Below are 15,924 nucleotides of genomic sequence, written 5' to 3'. Positions count from 1 at the left end.
TCTCTAGAATTCCTCGTTATTTCTAAATAATCAATAGTTTTCTATTCATCTTTACTAATTCCCAAATGTTTATACCATAGAAAAGAGACAATTTGCTATTTGACCTTGTCCAATAAGCTGTACTAGGTGTTTCCCTGAAAGGTCTTGAGTTGAATGTCCCTGTTTGTTACATAGTAATACCTCCCTTATTTGAATCAATGTTCAATTAAGATATTATATAATCTCCCTTGGTTCCATTCTAGTTTCTAAAAAATGAATGTAACAAATGTAGGTACCTTGACATTCTACGGTGCGAAGTAAATTATTTAAAAAAATTCTTATGGGTATTGTTTAACAACCACCTTCAAACTACTGAAGATTAGTCAAGATCCCAATGGAGCTATCAAGAATTTACAAAGTGCACATCTTGGTCATGGGCTACGAAAAGTATGCCATTTTCTATTTTCTATTTAAATGCCAGAGGTTATGGTGTTTCTCAGTTACACTTAATCTGGCAACCTTGCCCTTTTCTCTGAGTACCCTTAGACATACAAAATCCTAGCAAACACTAAAACTTATTTTTCAAGACTCATTCTTTCTTGGAGTCACTCACCCTTACAATATTATGCTATCTCTCTCAGCCAGCGTCTATACTACTAGGAGCACTTAGATATGCCTCATACAATGTGAGTGTTAAATATCATTTCTTTTTATTTTCATCATCCTTTGAAATGTTCTTTAAAAAATGTTGTTCAGTTAACATGAAAGCTTGTATCTTGACAGTAAGTCTCAACCATATCTTTTTTTGCCAGCAACCATCTGTCAGCAGGTTCAAACTGGACTGTCACTACTATTAAACTAAATTACACTGCCAGTGGTATGAAAACCCATTCAATGACAATTTATCTTCCACCTCCTCTATTTCCCTGTATAATATCACCTAGAGAACTGTGTCCCCAAAATGATAATGTCATCGTAGCTGTCACTCACACTTTTGTGTTCCAACCCTGCAAGAAAGAAAACCTTGGAAAGAATTTAGAAGTATTTGTCATTTGTTTTCTTATGTGCCAAAGGACTCTAACCTCAGCTGCCCAGAACCACAAAAACTTTGATTTTTCACCTTCTAAGTCTTTCAATATACTGTTTCCTCTCAAGTAAATAGTGACTCCAGGCCCAAGGCAAGAGCCATAGAGGTGTGGAAAGAGATAATAACGACAGCAGTTATTATTAGCACTAGGATAAGGTGTATGGAGCAACAATACAAAAGGGAAAAATCACATTATTGCTGCTGCAGTAAGGAAAATAAGTGTGAAAAGGAAGATAGGTTGGGGTACAGACAGGAAAAGCGTTTATCGTCTCTATTGGTATAGAAATATTTTTGTTGCTTTTTCCCAGACTGCTGCTTTCTTTCAAAGGTTTATTTATTTAATTTTATATAGAAGTTTTTGAATAAAACATGACAGGCAGCTTACCTTTTACTTTAGGTTTCTGAACAAGTCAGGAAATAAGTGATTTTAGTTCAAAAGACTCTCAAATATGGCAATGGAGATGAAGACTATTACATGAAGTGTGTTATGTCATTTGTAAATGAAAGGAAAGCAAGATAACTATCAGAAACAACCAAAACTTAGTGGTTTATTTATTCGTTTATTTGTCCCTCCACAGTTGTCAGTTGCCTATAAGACAAATATTTTTAAAATATTTAATATTTGATTAAAAATGAAACATTGACGAGCTGGGCAAAAGGCTCAGCTGGTTAAATGCTCACGACATAGGAAAGAGGATTTACCCAATCAACAGCCACCAAATAAAGGGTGGGCAGAAATGCACACATGTATTTCCAATCCTGTAGAGGTAGAAGGATCTCTGAATCCTATTGGCTATTCGGATTTGTTAAACATACAAGACCCTGATTCACTGAGATAGCAGAGGTTGGACTCTGGTCTATACAGCCAGATAAGGCAAAAACATAGATGGCAACAGAATAAAATAAAATATTGCTTTATCTAATCAATGGTATTGGACATGATACAAATGGGTATTCATATTTTAAAAATCTATTATCTTGAAATTTGTAATCAATTTATATCACGGTAAGAGAAAAACTTGAAATATGATGTAAGATTCAAAAGGGATTGTTGTTTACATTCCAGATTTTATTATCCTCTTGATCCGCCCTCACACCCTGACTGTTCACATCCTATACCTGCCCCCTTCTGCTCCCTGTCTCCACAAGAATGTCCCTACCCCACCCACCTCCAAACTTCCTGGGGCCTCCAGTCAATTGAAGGGTAAATTCATCTTCTCTGACTGAATTCAGACCTGGGAGTCCTCTGCAGTATGTGTGTTGGAGGCCTCATTTCAGCTGGTGTATGCTGCCTGGTTGGTGATCCAGTGTCTGAGAGATCTTGGGGTCCAGGTTAAATGAGACTGCTGGTCCTCCTACAGGGTTGCCTTCCTCTTCAGCTTCCTCCAGTTACTTCAAAATTCAATCAGAGGGGTCAGCAGCTTCTGCTCATTGGTTGAGTGCACATATCTGCATCTGACTTTCAGCTGCTTGTTGGGTCTTTTGGAGGGAAGTTGTGATAGGTTCCTTTCTGTGAATGCCCCATGGTGTCAGATCTGGGACCTTCCCTTGAGCTGGTTCCCACTTTGGGCCTGTCACTGGACCTTCTTTTCCTCAGGCTCTTCTCCATTTCTATCCCTACTTTTCTTTCATAAAGGAAGAATTATGGGTCAAAGCTATGACTGTGGGATAGGAACCCCATTCCTCTCTTTATGCCCTGTCTTTCTGCTGGAGGTGAGCTCAACAAGTTCCCTCTTCCCACTGTAGGGCATTTCATTTAGGGTACCCCTTTTTGAGTAAGGAGGATCTCTCAGTTCCTAGGTCTCTTGAAGCATCCTCTCAACCTCCTTCCTCCCAAGGTCGCCTGTTTCCATTTTTTTCTGCTGGCCCTCAAGGCTTTAGTCTTCAGCCCCACCCAGTATAAGACCATGTTTTCCTCTCCTCCCCCAATCCTACCCTCTTTCCCTCTTAGGTCCCTCCCTCCATACACCCTTGTTGCTTTCTTCTCCCTCCCAATTGGGACTGAGGCATCCTCACGGGAGATCCTCAGTTTGTTGATCTTTTTGAGTTATGTGGACTGTATCTTGGTTATTCTGTATTTTTTTAATTTTTGCATAATATCCACTTATTAGTGAGACTGTGCATGTCCTTTTGGGTCTGAGTTACCTCACTCAGTATGATATTTCCTAGCTCCATCCATTTGCCTGCAAAACTCAGATTATCCTTGTCCTTAATAGCTATATAGTATACTATTGTGTAAATGAACCACATTTTCTGTATCCGTTCTTCTGTTGTGGGACATCTGGGTTGTTTCCAGCTTCTGGCCATCACAAATAAGGCCTCTATGAACATAGTGGAACATGTGCCCCTGTGACATGGTGGGACATCTTTTGGGTATATTCCCAAGAATGGTATTGCTCGGTCTTTAGGTAGGTCTATTTTCAATTTTCTGAGGAACCTCCAAATTGATTTCCAGAGAGGTTGTACACCCACGTGCAATCCCAACAGCAATGGAGGAGTGTTTCTTTCTCCACATCCTTGCCAACATGTTTGTCACCTGAGGTTTTGATCTTAGCCATTCTGCTTGGTGTAAGGTGGAATCTCAGGGTCGTTTTGATTTGCATTTCTCTGATCATTAAGGGCATTGAAGACGTCTTAGGTGCTTCTCAGCCATTTGAGATTCCTCTGTGTGAATTCTCAGTTTAGTTCTATACGCCATTTTTTGATTGGGTTATTTGGTTTTTTGGTGGTTAGCTTCTTGAGTTCTTTATATATTTTGGATATTATTTCTCTATTGGAGGTGGGATTAGTGAAGACTTTCCTAACCTGTAGGATGCCGATTTGTCTTCTTCACTATGTCCTTTGCCTTACAGAAGCTTTCCAATTTCCTATTTATCAATTTTTTATCTTAGAGTGTGAGCCATTGGAGTTCGTTTAGGAAATTTCCCCCTGTGCCAATGAGTTCAAGGCTCCTTCCTACCTTCTTTTCCATTAGATTTAGTGTATCTGGTTTTATGTTGAGGTCCTTGATCAACTTGGACTTGTGCTTTGTGCATGGTGACAAATATGGGTCTATTTTCACTTTTCTACATACCGATAGCCAGTTAGAACAGCACCATTTGTTGGAGATGCTTTCTTTTTTCCATTGTATATTTTTGACTTCTTTGTCAAAGATCATGTATAGTTAAGTACGTGGTTTTATTTCTGAATCTCAATTCTTTCCATTGATCAATCTGTCTGTCTCTGCAGCAATACCATGCAGATTTTATAAATATTTCTCTGTAGTAGAACTTGAGGTCAGGGATGTTGATTCCCCCCATCATTCTTTTATTGTTAAGAATTGTTTAGAAAATATAGTAGAAAAGGATGGTTTCTAAACAGATATCACATACCAAACCTAAGCCAAGAGCAGGATAAGAGCCCTTTCTAAACAGGCTCATATCCCATAAGGAAATAGAAGAAGTAATTAGAAACCTGCCAACCCCAAAAAAGCTCAAGTCCAGATGGATTTAGTACAGAATTCTACCAGACCTTCAAAGAAAGCCTGATACCAATATTCCTCAAACTATTCCATAAAATAGAAACAGAAGGAACGTTATCTAATTCATTCTATGGAGCGACAATTACTCTGATACTGAAGCCACACAAGAACCCTCCCTAAAAGTAGAACTTCAGACCAATCTCGTGTATGAATATGAATGCAAAAATACTCAATAAAATTCTTGCAATCCAAATCAAAGAACAAGTCAAAACCATCATTCACCACAATCAAATAGGCTTCATCCCACAGATGCAAGGTTGGTTCAATATATGAACAGCCATTAATGTAATCCACTATATAAACAAACTCAAAGAAAAAAAAATCACACGATCATCTCTTTAGATGCAGAAAAATCATTTGAAAAAATACAACACTTTATGTTAAAAGTATTGGAAGATCAAGAATTCAAGGCCCGGGGCTGGGGATTTGGCTCAGTGGCAGAGAGCTTGCCTAGGAAGCGCAAGGCCCTGGGTTCGGTCCCCAGCTCCAAAAAAAAGAACCAAAAAAAAAAAAAAAGAATTCAAGGCCCATACCTAAACATAATAAAAACAATTTACTGCAAAACAACAGCCAATATCAAATTAAATGGAGAGATACTTGAAGCAATCTCACTAAAATCAGGGAAAAGACAAGGATGCTCACTCTCTCTATAGTACTTGAAGTGCTAACTAGAACAATCAGACAACAAAAATAGATCAAGGGCAAATTGGCAAAGAAGAATTAAATGTATCACTATTTGCATATGATACGAAAGCCTATATAAGGGATCCTAAAAATTCTACCACACAGCTTCTCCAGCTGATAAACAATTACAGCAAAGTGTCCAGGTATAAAATTAACTCAAATAAATCAGTAACATTCCTTTATACAAATGATAAACAGGCTGAGTGTGAAATTAGGGAAACAACTCCCTTCACAATAGCCACAGATAGTATAAAATATCTTGGGGTACCTCTAATGAAACAAGTGCAAGATCTTTATGATAAGGAGTTAGAGACAAGACTGAAGGTGCTAAAGGAGTTTGCAATCCTATAAGAACAACAATACCAACCAGCCAGATTTCCCAGGTACTTGACCACTACCCAAAGAATACACATGGACAGACCCATGGCTGCAGCTGCATATGTAGCAGGTGATGGGCTTGTTGGCCACCAATAGGAGGAGAAGCCCTTGGTCCTTCCAAGGATGTATACCCCAGTGTAGGGGAATGTCGGGGTTGGGAGGTGGGAGAGGGTGGGTGTTTTGGGAGGGGCAACACTTTTATAGAAGAAGGTGAAGGGGAATAGGATGGGGATTTATGGAGGTGAAATCAGGAAAGGGAAATGTAAATAAAAAATATCCAATAATAAAAAAAATACTTCAAGTCTTTCAAGAAAGAAATCAAAGACCTCAGAACGTGGAGAAACCTCCCATGCTCATGGATTGTCAGAATGAACATAGTAAAAATGACCATCCTACCAAAGGCAATCTACAGATTCAATGCAATCCCCATCAAAATTCAAAAAAAAATTCTTCAAAGACAAGGAAAGTGGAATTCTCAAACTCATGTGGAAAGGCAAAATACTCAGAATAGAGATACACCACGTTTTAACTGACCTTTGATCTGCCTGTGTAGAATTTATTTCAAAAGTATTCATCTTACGGTATAGCTTGGAAATGTAGAGAAAGACAGAAGAATCCTTAAACAACGAAGGAAGACTGTTAGGGATAGAACTTAATAGGTGAAAAAAATAAATCTATGTGGAATTATGAGCAAGAGTAAATATGTGTGTTGAAATCCTTCTCGGTCAGTTGGTACCCGTATAATGTAGCCCATTTCTTCTAATTATTTTTTTCTCTGCATGTGGCATCAACTGAAAATTGAGACTATAGAATATACCTCACAGGGATATGGAGAAGATTAAAGGCATCATTATTTGTAAATGCTTGAATGAGCAGAACCAAATCTCAAAGTGAGGCCTTTGTCTTTTTAAATTAAGGACAAATAAATTAAAAATGAAACAACACAGTTGCCTTGAAGAAGCAAAGTGTGGGGACACATAGGGGGTTTGATTTCAGCACAACACTTAGAGGTCGTCTTTGCTAATAGATTGCCCATTACTCCTTGGGCTTCTGCTAATTTTTTGAATTTTACAGTAAGTTTACACATCAAACAAGGAGTATATCCATGGTCACTTTTATTTATTTTTTTTTTGATTTTTTTTTATCTTTATTAACTTGAGAATTTCTTATTTACATTTTGATTGTTATTCCCCTTCCCGGTTTCTGGGCCAACATCCCCCTAGTCCCTCCCCTCCCTTTCTACATGGGTGTTCCCTCCCATCCACCCCCAAACCACCCTCCATCCAACAATCACATTAACTGGGGGTTCAGTCTGCCAGGACCAAGGGACTGGTGCTCTTACTAGCTATTCATTGCTACCTTATGAGGTTGGAGCCCAGGGTCAGTCCATGTATAGTCTTTGGGTAGGGCTTAGTCCCTGGAAGCTCTGGTTGGTTGGCATTGTTGTTCATATGGGGTCTCAAGCCCCTTAAACCTCTTCCAGTCCTTTCTCTGATTCCTTGAACGGGTGTCCCATTCTCAGTTCAGTGGTTTGCTGCTGGCATTCGCATATGTACTTGCTATATTCTGGGTGTGTCACCTAGGAGAGATCTGCATCCAGTTCCTGTCGGCCTGAACTTCTTTGCTTCATCCATCTTATCCAGTTTGGTGGCTCTATATGTATGAGCCACATGCGGGGCACCCTCTGAATGGGCATTGCTTCAGCCTCGGTTCTAAACTTTGCATGGTCACTTTTAAAAACAATGATCTGTCTTTCCTCTGGATATTTTATTTCTTCTTCTTTTACCTTCCTGGCCTTATCTTACATTATGTGAAAGTTTATGATACCAGAAAGCCATATATCAAATATATCTTCTGGGTCAGCGTCTCACAACAGCAAGAAACAGAGAAAAGGAGGTAGATATATTTAGATTGGAAAACAACACTCACAATATAGGTATTCTCAACTTAGAATGCTATGCCATTTTAAATTTGCATAATCATTCAGGCACTGCTGTAGACAAAAGAATTGTCAAATTGAAATATAGCCATCCTAGATGATTTGGGAAGGCTGCTTACTTCATACAACTTTCCCTGTTTGATAGGTACTTAGGTCCAGCTTCATGTGTACCCAGATCATAAATTATGCCACTAAAGGAGTTGAGAAGATACATGTGATCAAATTTTCATTTAAAGAGAAATAAACCGTATTAACAATAGTTAGTAAAATTTGTTCATCAGTCTATGGGGGCATACTACAATTTATTTTTATTTTTGAGATTATGTATAATTATATCATTTTCCCTTTCACTTTCCTCCCACTGAACTCTCCATATGCCTCTCCTCTCTTCTCTCTTATTAAAAGAACCCAGAATCATGGAGATTAAAAATTGTTCCAAACTGTTGGACTTACAGCAGAGACTTTAAGTTTAAGACACCTAATTTTTACAATGTGGAATTGATTGTAATCCATTCCATTTTAGTGCCTAAAATTTAAGGGATTATGGTATTCATGATAGAAAAACATGATAACAAGCATTATATTGATTTATTACTTAAAATTTTCCTCCGTTTCACCTATGCAGGATATATATTATGAGTGATAAAATCTGTTGTCATGTCTTAAGAGTCCCATAATTTCTCAAAATCTAGAATTTCAATAGGGCCTCCCAGAGGCTTAACCACCAACCAAAGAACATCCATAGTCTGGACCTAGGTTCCTAGCATACATGTAGCAGATGAGCAGTTTGGTCTTCTTGTGAGTCACTCAACAACTGGCTTGGCGGGAGGTGGGCTCTCCCTGAATCCATTGCCTGCCCTTGTACCTGCCGATGGATCCTGTTCTGCTAACTGCCCTGCCTTTTCTGGATTCAGTGGAAGAGGATATGACTTGTCCTTTCATGACTTGTGCCAGTCTTGGTTGGTATTCAGGTGAAGATTCCCTCTTCTCAGAGGAAAGGAGATGGGGTATGGAGAAGGGGCTGTGTGTGGGGAGGGGACTGGGAAGAAAAGGCTGTAATAAAGATGTAAAATGAATAAATAAGTCATTGAAAAATGAAATACTTATTCCTTTTGTCAATAAATATATTATTGTTCACAAAACATCAAAACAAAACAAATTGTTTAGTGTTTCTTTTACAATTAATCAGAACAACCTAAAATATATTTTTATAATAACTTTATTTGAATTTTTTTTACCTTAACCTTTGTTTAGTCTACTGATTAACTTTTTTAACCCTGCTATTGGTACTTTAGAAATAATTTAGAATTCATAATTACCAGCCAGGCCATTTATTTGCAGGAATAATCTATATTTTGAAAAATTCATGTAGAATGTGATTTGAAGCTTGGAAGTAATGAGAAAGTAGTTTCTACTCTAAGACACTGTGGTGTAGTGTTTACTGTACTGGGTCTGCTAATGGTTTCCAAAGCAGTCTGCAGTCTGGTTGAAAAGCTATTTCACAATTACTTATTTAAGACTGGCAGCTTTGGTAAAAATCTTGTAGTGAATCCCTTAGATTTTTAAGACACCACTGGAAATGTTTTGGCTCTTCTACTGCCTTATATTTCTTTTTATGGAAGACAGTGAATATTCTAGGTAACTCCAGGCTAAACAGACGCATATGCACACAGATGTTGACTGCAAAGAGCCAAGGAATTCAGAAGAGGAGTGTGTGTTTTCTCCCACTAAGAAGAAAAGAAGTGGGTATTTGGGACACATAGAAGAGTGTTTAGAATAAGTATAAGAAGTGAAGTATAATCTAGAATATTCCAATAGGCTACTAAAACTAATACACGTGGGATCAAGAATGCCACTGGAACAATATTGGCAGTTACATTAAAACTAAAGATTGTTTATCTGATATGAAAAAAAAACACGGTAAAACGTGGAATCAGTTTAACTTTTTCAGAAAACATCTCAAAATTTAATAATTCCTTATTTCTTCAAGAGTAATTATAATGTCTTCAGAGACTCCTGTTATAGTTTATGATATATTTACATAGGATTTGTTTATGTATAATATTATATTACACTTTAAAACTTACTGGATAAAATTAAGTTGCAAACTTTATCATGTGAAATAGCAAAATAAAGTAGGAAGGAGGATCAGGAGTTTGGTGTCTTTGGCTACAAAATAACTTCAAAGCATGCCCAGAATACATAAAACTCACTCATAAATGAAATTAAAAAATAATTAAATACATATTAGAGCACTTCAACATTAAGGAATGACTATGCCTTGAACTGTTGTGTTTTCTGGATCTATGTTTTGTTTCAAAAGTATTTCAGTTGGTTATCATAATTTAATTTATATATGATTCTTTTTAGCATTAAAATAAGGTAGGCTGAAGAATATGTTGAATGGAATATCTTTACAAAGACGAAATACACTGCAATGCCGAGTGGCTCCCATTGAGGGATCTGAGCAGTAGGTTGCACTGGGAGGTTTTCATCATAATGAAGGGGCAGGGGGTAGGAGAGGGTGGTCGATTTTTTTTATTTTTAAAGTGTCTCAAAATCAGCAATGAACAATTTCCTTCTGGTCTTGTTCTTCATCATTGACCAGATTCTTCTCTATATTACTTTATTTGGTAACATATAATTGTATTGTTAAATATTTTCTTTTGACAATTGGTCAAGGGAAGAAAGATTTAAACATATTTAAACATACAGTAATCTCTACAAAATGAGAAAGCTATGGATTGTATGATCATGCACAATAACATTGACAAATAGATTTCCTGGCAATTGCAACACAGGTACAGTATTGAGAATATTCTGTGTGGAAGGAGATTTTGTTGTACAGCTTACCCTTTTTATCCTGCTCATAAGTGTAATGTTTTTCAGATGGCTTCAAGGATGCTAACTTTGAAAGTCAAGTACAAAGCCAAGAATGGAAGTAGTTTGAGTTGCAGAGCCACATGCCATGCTGTTAGTTTGAAGTTGCTTTCTTATTTTTACAATTACTCATAGTTTTCATAGGTTTTGTTATATGTCACAATTATAAAAAATTAGATATTGATAATTTCATGGGTGAGAAACAGCATCCTTTCCCTGTATTTCAAATTGATATCAAGTATAATGCATTTTACTCACAAAAATCTATCACTGTTTTTCTTCTGAGTTTATTCATATTAAACAATAAACTATAATAAAGTTCTTATAATATGTATGATTTAATATAAATGAAATTATAAAAATGTTCAATTTAAAATTATGCTTGTAAAGCATTTATTATAACTTTAAACATAAAATAATATAGTTATTAAATTCAATAATTAATATATAATAAGTATTAATTATATAGCATCTTAATTACTTATATGTATGTGTGTATGTATGTATATATGTATGATTATTTGAATGTGGACACATGTTCCAGTGAACAAGTTAATCTGAACACATTTGGAGGATTAGCATTAGAAAATAGTTTTGTAGGAGTGCCTTATCTCTTTCTGCAATGTACATTGTAGACTCATGACATTAGATTTGAAGGCAAGTGACCTGATACACTAATCCATGTAGCTTGCTCCTATCCTTTCTTTTTATAAGTTAATATATAAGTTAGTATTTTAGATAACCTTTTGGAATGATGGGAAATTTTAGAATAGTTGGAGAGTTATAATTATAATTGATAAAATTGATTACATCCTTTTTAAAGCTTTAAGTATTTCCTTTAAAGATTACTTGTATTTCTGTGACTGAGAGTATTTTAATCAGTTACTCCTAGATTTCTTTCTGAAATATATTAAGGTAAACTGACTCAAATATCAAAAGGTTTGAAGGTAAAAGTCTTGAAATGTCATGTCTATAAATTTGGAATGTGTTGTAAACGTGGCAAAATTAACTATCTGTACTCTTCAGGCATATTTCCTCTGAGAATAAGGTCTGAAATCAAACCCAGAAGACATCATTAACATAAATGTGGAGAATAATGTACACATAATTATACTTGGTGATTTCTATGAATCAGCAATCCAGATAGTCTATGAATATGATTTATACAAGTATAGTTTTCAGAAAATGCTGACACATACACTAGATATACATGTACAACTATCATAGTAATGGTTGCAATGGAATTTTTTGAACTTAAGACCAACATAATATACATAGTGAAATAAAGGCCATTACTTTTAGCTACATGGTAAGACCATGTCTCAAAACACTAAACAAAGCATAAAAAGAGACAGAGGTGTGTGTGTGTGTGTGTGTGTGTGTGTGTGTGTGTGTATGTGTGTGTGTGTGTTTGTAAGGTCTTTAGTTTTTGTGATGATGAAACAATATCAAATTACTTGAAGAATCATAAAGAATGGATGATTTTGGTATAAGGTTTTCATATTTTTTCTGTTTTAAAATTTAGGGTAAATTCTTGATATAGAAAAACAGTATTTCTTGGTAGTTTGTCACAGTGAAGATAACAAAAATATTAATAAATATTTATATATGGTAACCAGGATGTAATTCCAGAAATACATCACCTAGTCAGCATATTACATTCTATTTACAAGAAAAGGAGAGATATATGGCAATAGAATATACGATGAATGAGACTTTACCAACATGTTTAGACTAGATAAATGTGCCAAATAAGGAGAAGGATGTTTATAAAACTTTTGTTCACAAAAGATAAAAGATAAAGATAAATTTGGTTACAAATCTCAAACAACTAAATATGTATTCTACTTGCCCTTTTTGATATGAAGAACATCTGTTGTAGTATCGTATTGCCACTATATTTTTTCAGGTGCATCTGTGATTTCTTGGGTTACCTATTGATTTTCTGACCATCTGAGACTAAGATCCAAATTAGGGGTTATGACACATTCGTTTAGGAAACTCCATGTGATTACAGGAGTATTTTAGAGGTGAGCAGGCAAGGATGATGCCTTAGACACAATGTTGCAATATAGTGTCATAGTATCATTGCTGTAAGTGCCTAAAAGTTTCCTGTCACTTCATAGCTCTGTAACTATAAGATGTTGAAATATGAGAAAAGCACCAAAGAACTTGCATTTCAAACTTTGTGACTTGTTCTATTGAGTAGAAGAGAAGTGGATAGTACTATGTTACATAAGAAACAGGAACTAGGGGTACTAGAAAGTACCATACTCCAGGCAAGGTTGAGGACCCAATGGTGATGACTTTACCCAAAATACCCAACAAAGGAGAATTACAACTTATAGGGATCAATGGAGGAATGGAGCCATTCACACATCTTAAAATTTTTAACCCAGTATTGTTCCTGTCCTAAGGAAAAACAGGGACCAAAAATGGAACAGAGACTGATACATCCCATCTACAGACACCAACCTCCACACTATTGTTGATGCCAAGAAGTGTTTACTGACAGGAGCCTGGTAGCTGTTCTCTGAGAGGTTCTACCAGTACCTGGCCAATACAGATGCAAATACTCACAGCTAAACATCACACAGAGCCTGGGGACCCCAGTGGAAGAGCTAGGGGAAGGACTGAAGGAGCTGAAGGGGATTGCAACTCCATAGGAAGAACAATATCAACGAACTGGACCATCCAGCGACTAAACAACCAAAGAGTATAGATGGAGGGAACCATGACTCCAGAGACATAGGCAGCAGAGAAGGGCCGCATCTGATATCAATGGGAGGGGAGGCACTTGGTCCTGTGGAGGTTGATGCCCCAGCACAGGGGGATGCTAGAGCAGTGAGGCAGGAGTGGGTGGGTGGAGGAGCACCCTCATAGAAGCAAAGGGAGATGGGGGATGTCGTGGGCGTTTGTGGAGGGGTAACCAGGAAGGTGGATAGCATTTGAAATGTAAATGAATAAAATTATTTTTAAAAAGGAACAAGAGACAATTAATTGTGTATGAATACCCTTAAGAAAAATAGGAATTAACTAACTTAGATACCTATTTTAAAATATATCTTGTAAAATATATCAAATGTGCAGAAAAATTCAAAGGTGTTCACATTCTTAGAAAAATGCATATAGAACAGAAATTGTTAGAGGACAAAGTCCAAGGTCACTGAGTGGTGATATTTATTTTTAAGTAAACTCTATTTCTGTTTTTAAATTATTTTTATTCAAAATTTTAAACCTTAGAAAAATATTTTTATTGTTGTTTCATGGTTAATCTATTTAAAAGAAAAATAATAAATGAAGAATTTAGGAAAAGGAGGACATTAACCATAGGTGCAATTCTCCATTTATCTAAAGAAAATAACATTTACAGGGTATAAATCAGCAGTCCTTTTGCAAATGAACAGACAAAATAGTATTTTAAGACATATGCCCTTTGTCCAATATCAGGGATTTGTGGCTTGAGAACATAAAAAAAAAAACAGTCCAGAGATCAGATTGTAGCTAAAGGGATTCCTGCTTGCATTTTGTTATGAAGTTCAAATTGGAAACTGTTCAGGCAGAAAACTAATAGAAACGGGTGATAGCTAATTAACCTAAGGCTTCAAAGTAATTGCTCTGCAGGAAGCAATTTGAAAGAGACCTTTTAATATTTATTTATTTATTTATATGCTTTTGAAAGTCATAAAATACCCTATTTGACTTTTGATGAATTAGCGAAAAATATATGAATCTAGGCAAGCATTGACTTTTTAAGCTTCTCCCTGACCAGAATTCTTGGTAAGCTTTTAAAAAAGCAAGAATGTAGCAAGAATTTCATTTATTTACCAGGATTGGCACTTGGACACAGACAGACCTGTAGAGGCAGACTTTCAAGCTAAGTAAGGATCAGGGAGAGTTTTGTATGTATCCACCAAACCAGGAGACAGGTTATTAGGAGCAGACTCATTATAGTCAGCTAAGCTAGAACAAATGGTTGTTGCATGGTGAACTGATTCACTAAGCAGGCACAAGCTGCTGCTGTGATTTGAGGCACAGACTGAGATATTAACTTTGGAACGTGGCCCCTGCCTGCCCAGTCTTTCATTGTACTTCTTAACTTCTGTACATGTCTCTGCATCTTGATCTGTATATTCAAACAAATGAATTAGCCAAAAATATAGTAAGCTGTCAAATTATCTCTGAGGGGCATGTCCTCATAGACCTCTCATAGAAGCAGGGCAAATAGTAGATCGTTGATGCAAAGTATCCAGACATATTCCCAAATTTAACCGTCACTTTGGTCTAGTTAATTTAAGATTACCACAGAATCAACCTATCAGTGTTACAAAAATTAAAACAATTACATCGATTATATTTCTCAACTCCTCTTCTAATGAATTGAGCACATTCTTCTAAAATACTGTATAGGTATATCTGAGTATGTTTCAAAGTACATTATGCCAGAAGAGTTGGTTTTAATAATTTAAACCTATAGCACATTTTATAATAAATTTTCAACACAGTTTTCTTCTTCCCAGAATAGATTAAAAAGCATATAAAGGCAATTGACATGTTTGAACTTTTATATCTTAGATCAAAATGAATAATGATTCAAACTGATTTTATTCACTGCTTTACAATTAATAAATTAAGCCTGATAAATTATCAATCTGTTTTTTCATACTATATATCATATGGTACATCTATGTTACAAATGCTTATAAAAATAAAATAAAATAAAATTTATCTAGTTCACAAAACATCATTTAAAACTTACCACTATTGGTCGTAAAGAAAACCAAACATTTAAGATATTTAAAAATATTAAGAATACAAAATCAAAATGTCAAAAAATTTTATAACGATTTCTATTTGTCTTTTTTTTTTTTGCAGGATTTATTTATACATGTGGTGGAACTTTAAAAGGACTTAATGGCACCATAGAAAGCCCTGGTTTTCCATATGGATATCCAAATGGTGCGAACTGTACATGGGTAATAATAGCAGAAGAACGAAATAGAATACAAATTGTTTTTCAGTCATTTGCACTAGAAGAGGAATACGACTACTTATCTTTATATGATGGACATCCTCATCCTACAAACTTTAGGACAAGGTTAGTGGATTTTCAGTAGCACACTAGAAATAGAGTATGTCATAGGAAGACTATTTGTTTCACAGAAAAATCTCATAAGATTTGTTATAATAAGTTTATATCAAACAAGTAAGTACTATTCACGTGAAAATATACAATTTAATTATCAAAATTTCTCCATAGTTCTGACTTCCTAATAACAGTAATTATGACTACTCCACAGGTAGATAAGGGGTGAATATGACCCTTTAAAGTTCTTATGGTGTGCTTTTGTAAGTTAATTAACTTAAGGCTTCATTTATTGTGGTTATAACTTGGGGAAGAATAAAACTATACTATAAAAGGTGTCTTTCAGAGGTGTGTGTCCAATTGAATATATT

The 15,924-nt window shown here is 35.7% G+C and overlaps 1 protein-coding gene across 2 annotated transcripts in view; it reads left to right on the top strand.

Annotated features, from left to right (window-relative positions):
- Csmd3 (CUB and Sushi multiple domains 3) overlaps positions 1–15,924 on the top strand; it is a 1,591,133-nt gene that overhangs the window by 102,381 nt on the left and 1,472,828 nt on the right. For both annotated transcript variants that reach the window (XM_032915225.1, XM_032915219.1), the window contains exon 2: positions 15,343–15,565. In XM_032915225.1, coding sequence (XP_032771116.1) covers positions 15,343–15,565 — 223 coding nt within the window. The remainder of the gene's footprint in view (positions 1–15,342; positions 15,566–15,924) is intronic.

This window comes from Rattus rattus, chromosome 1 (genome assembly GCF_011064425.1).
Source record: "Rattus rattus isolate New Zealand chromosome 1, Rrattus_CSIRO_v1, whole genome shotgun sequence".
NCBI lineage: Eukaryota > Metazoa > Chordata > Mammalia > Rodentia > Muridae > Rattus > Rattus rattus.
This window is presented reverse-complemented; position numbering and strand designations above follow the sequence as displayed.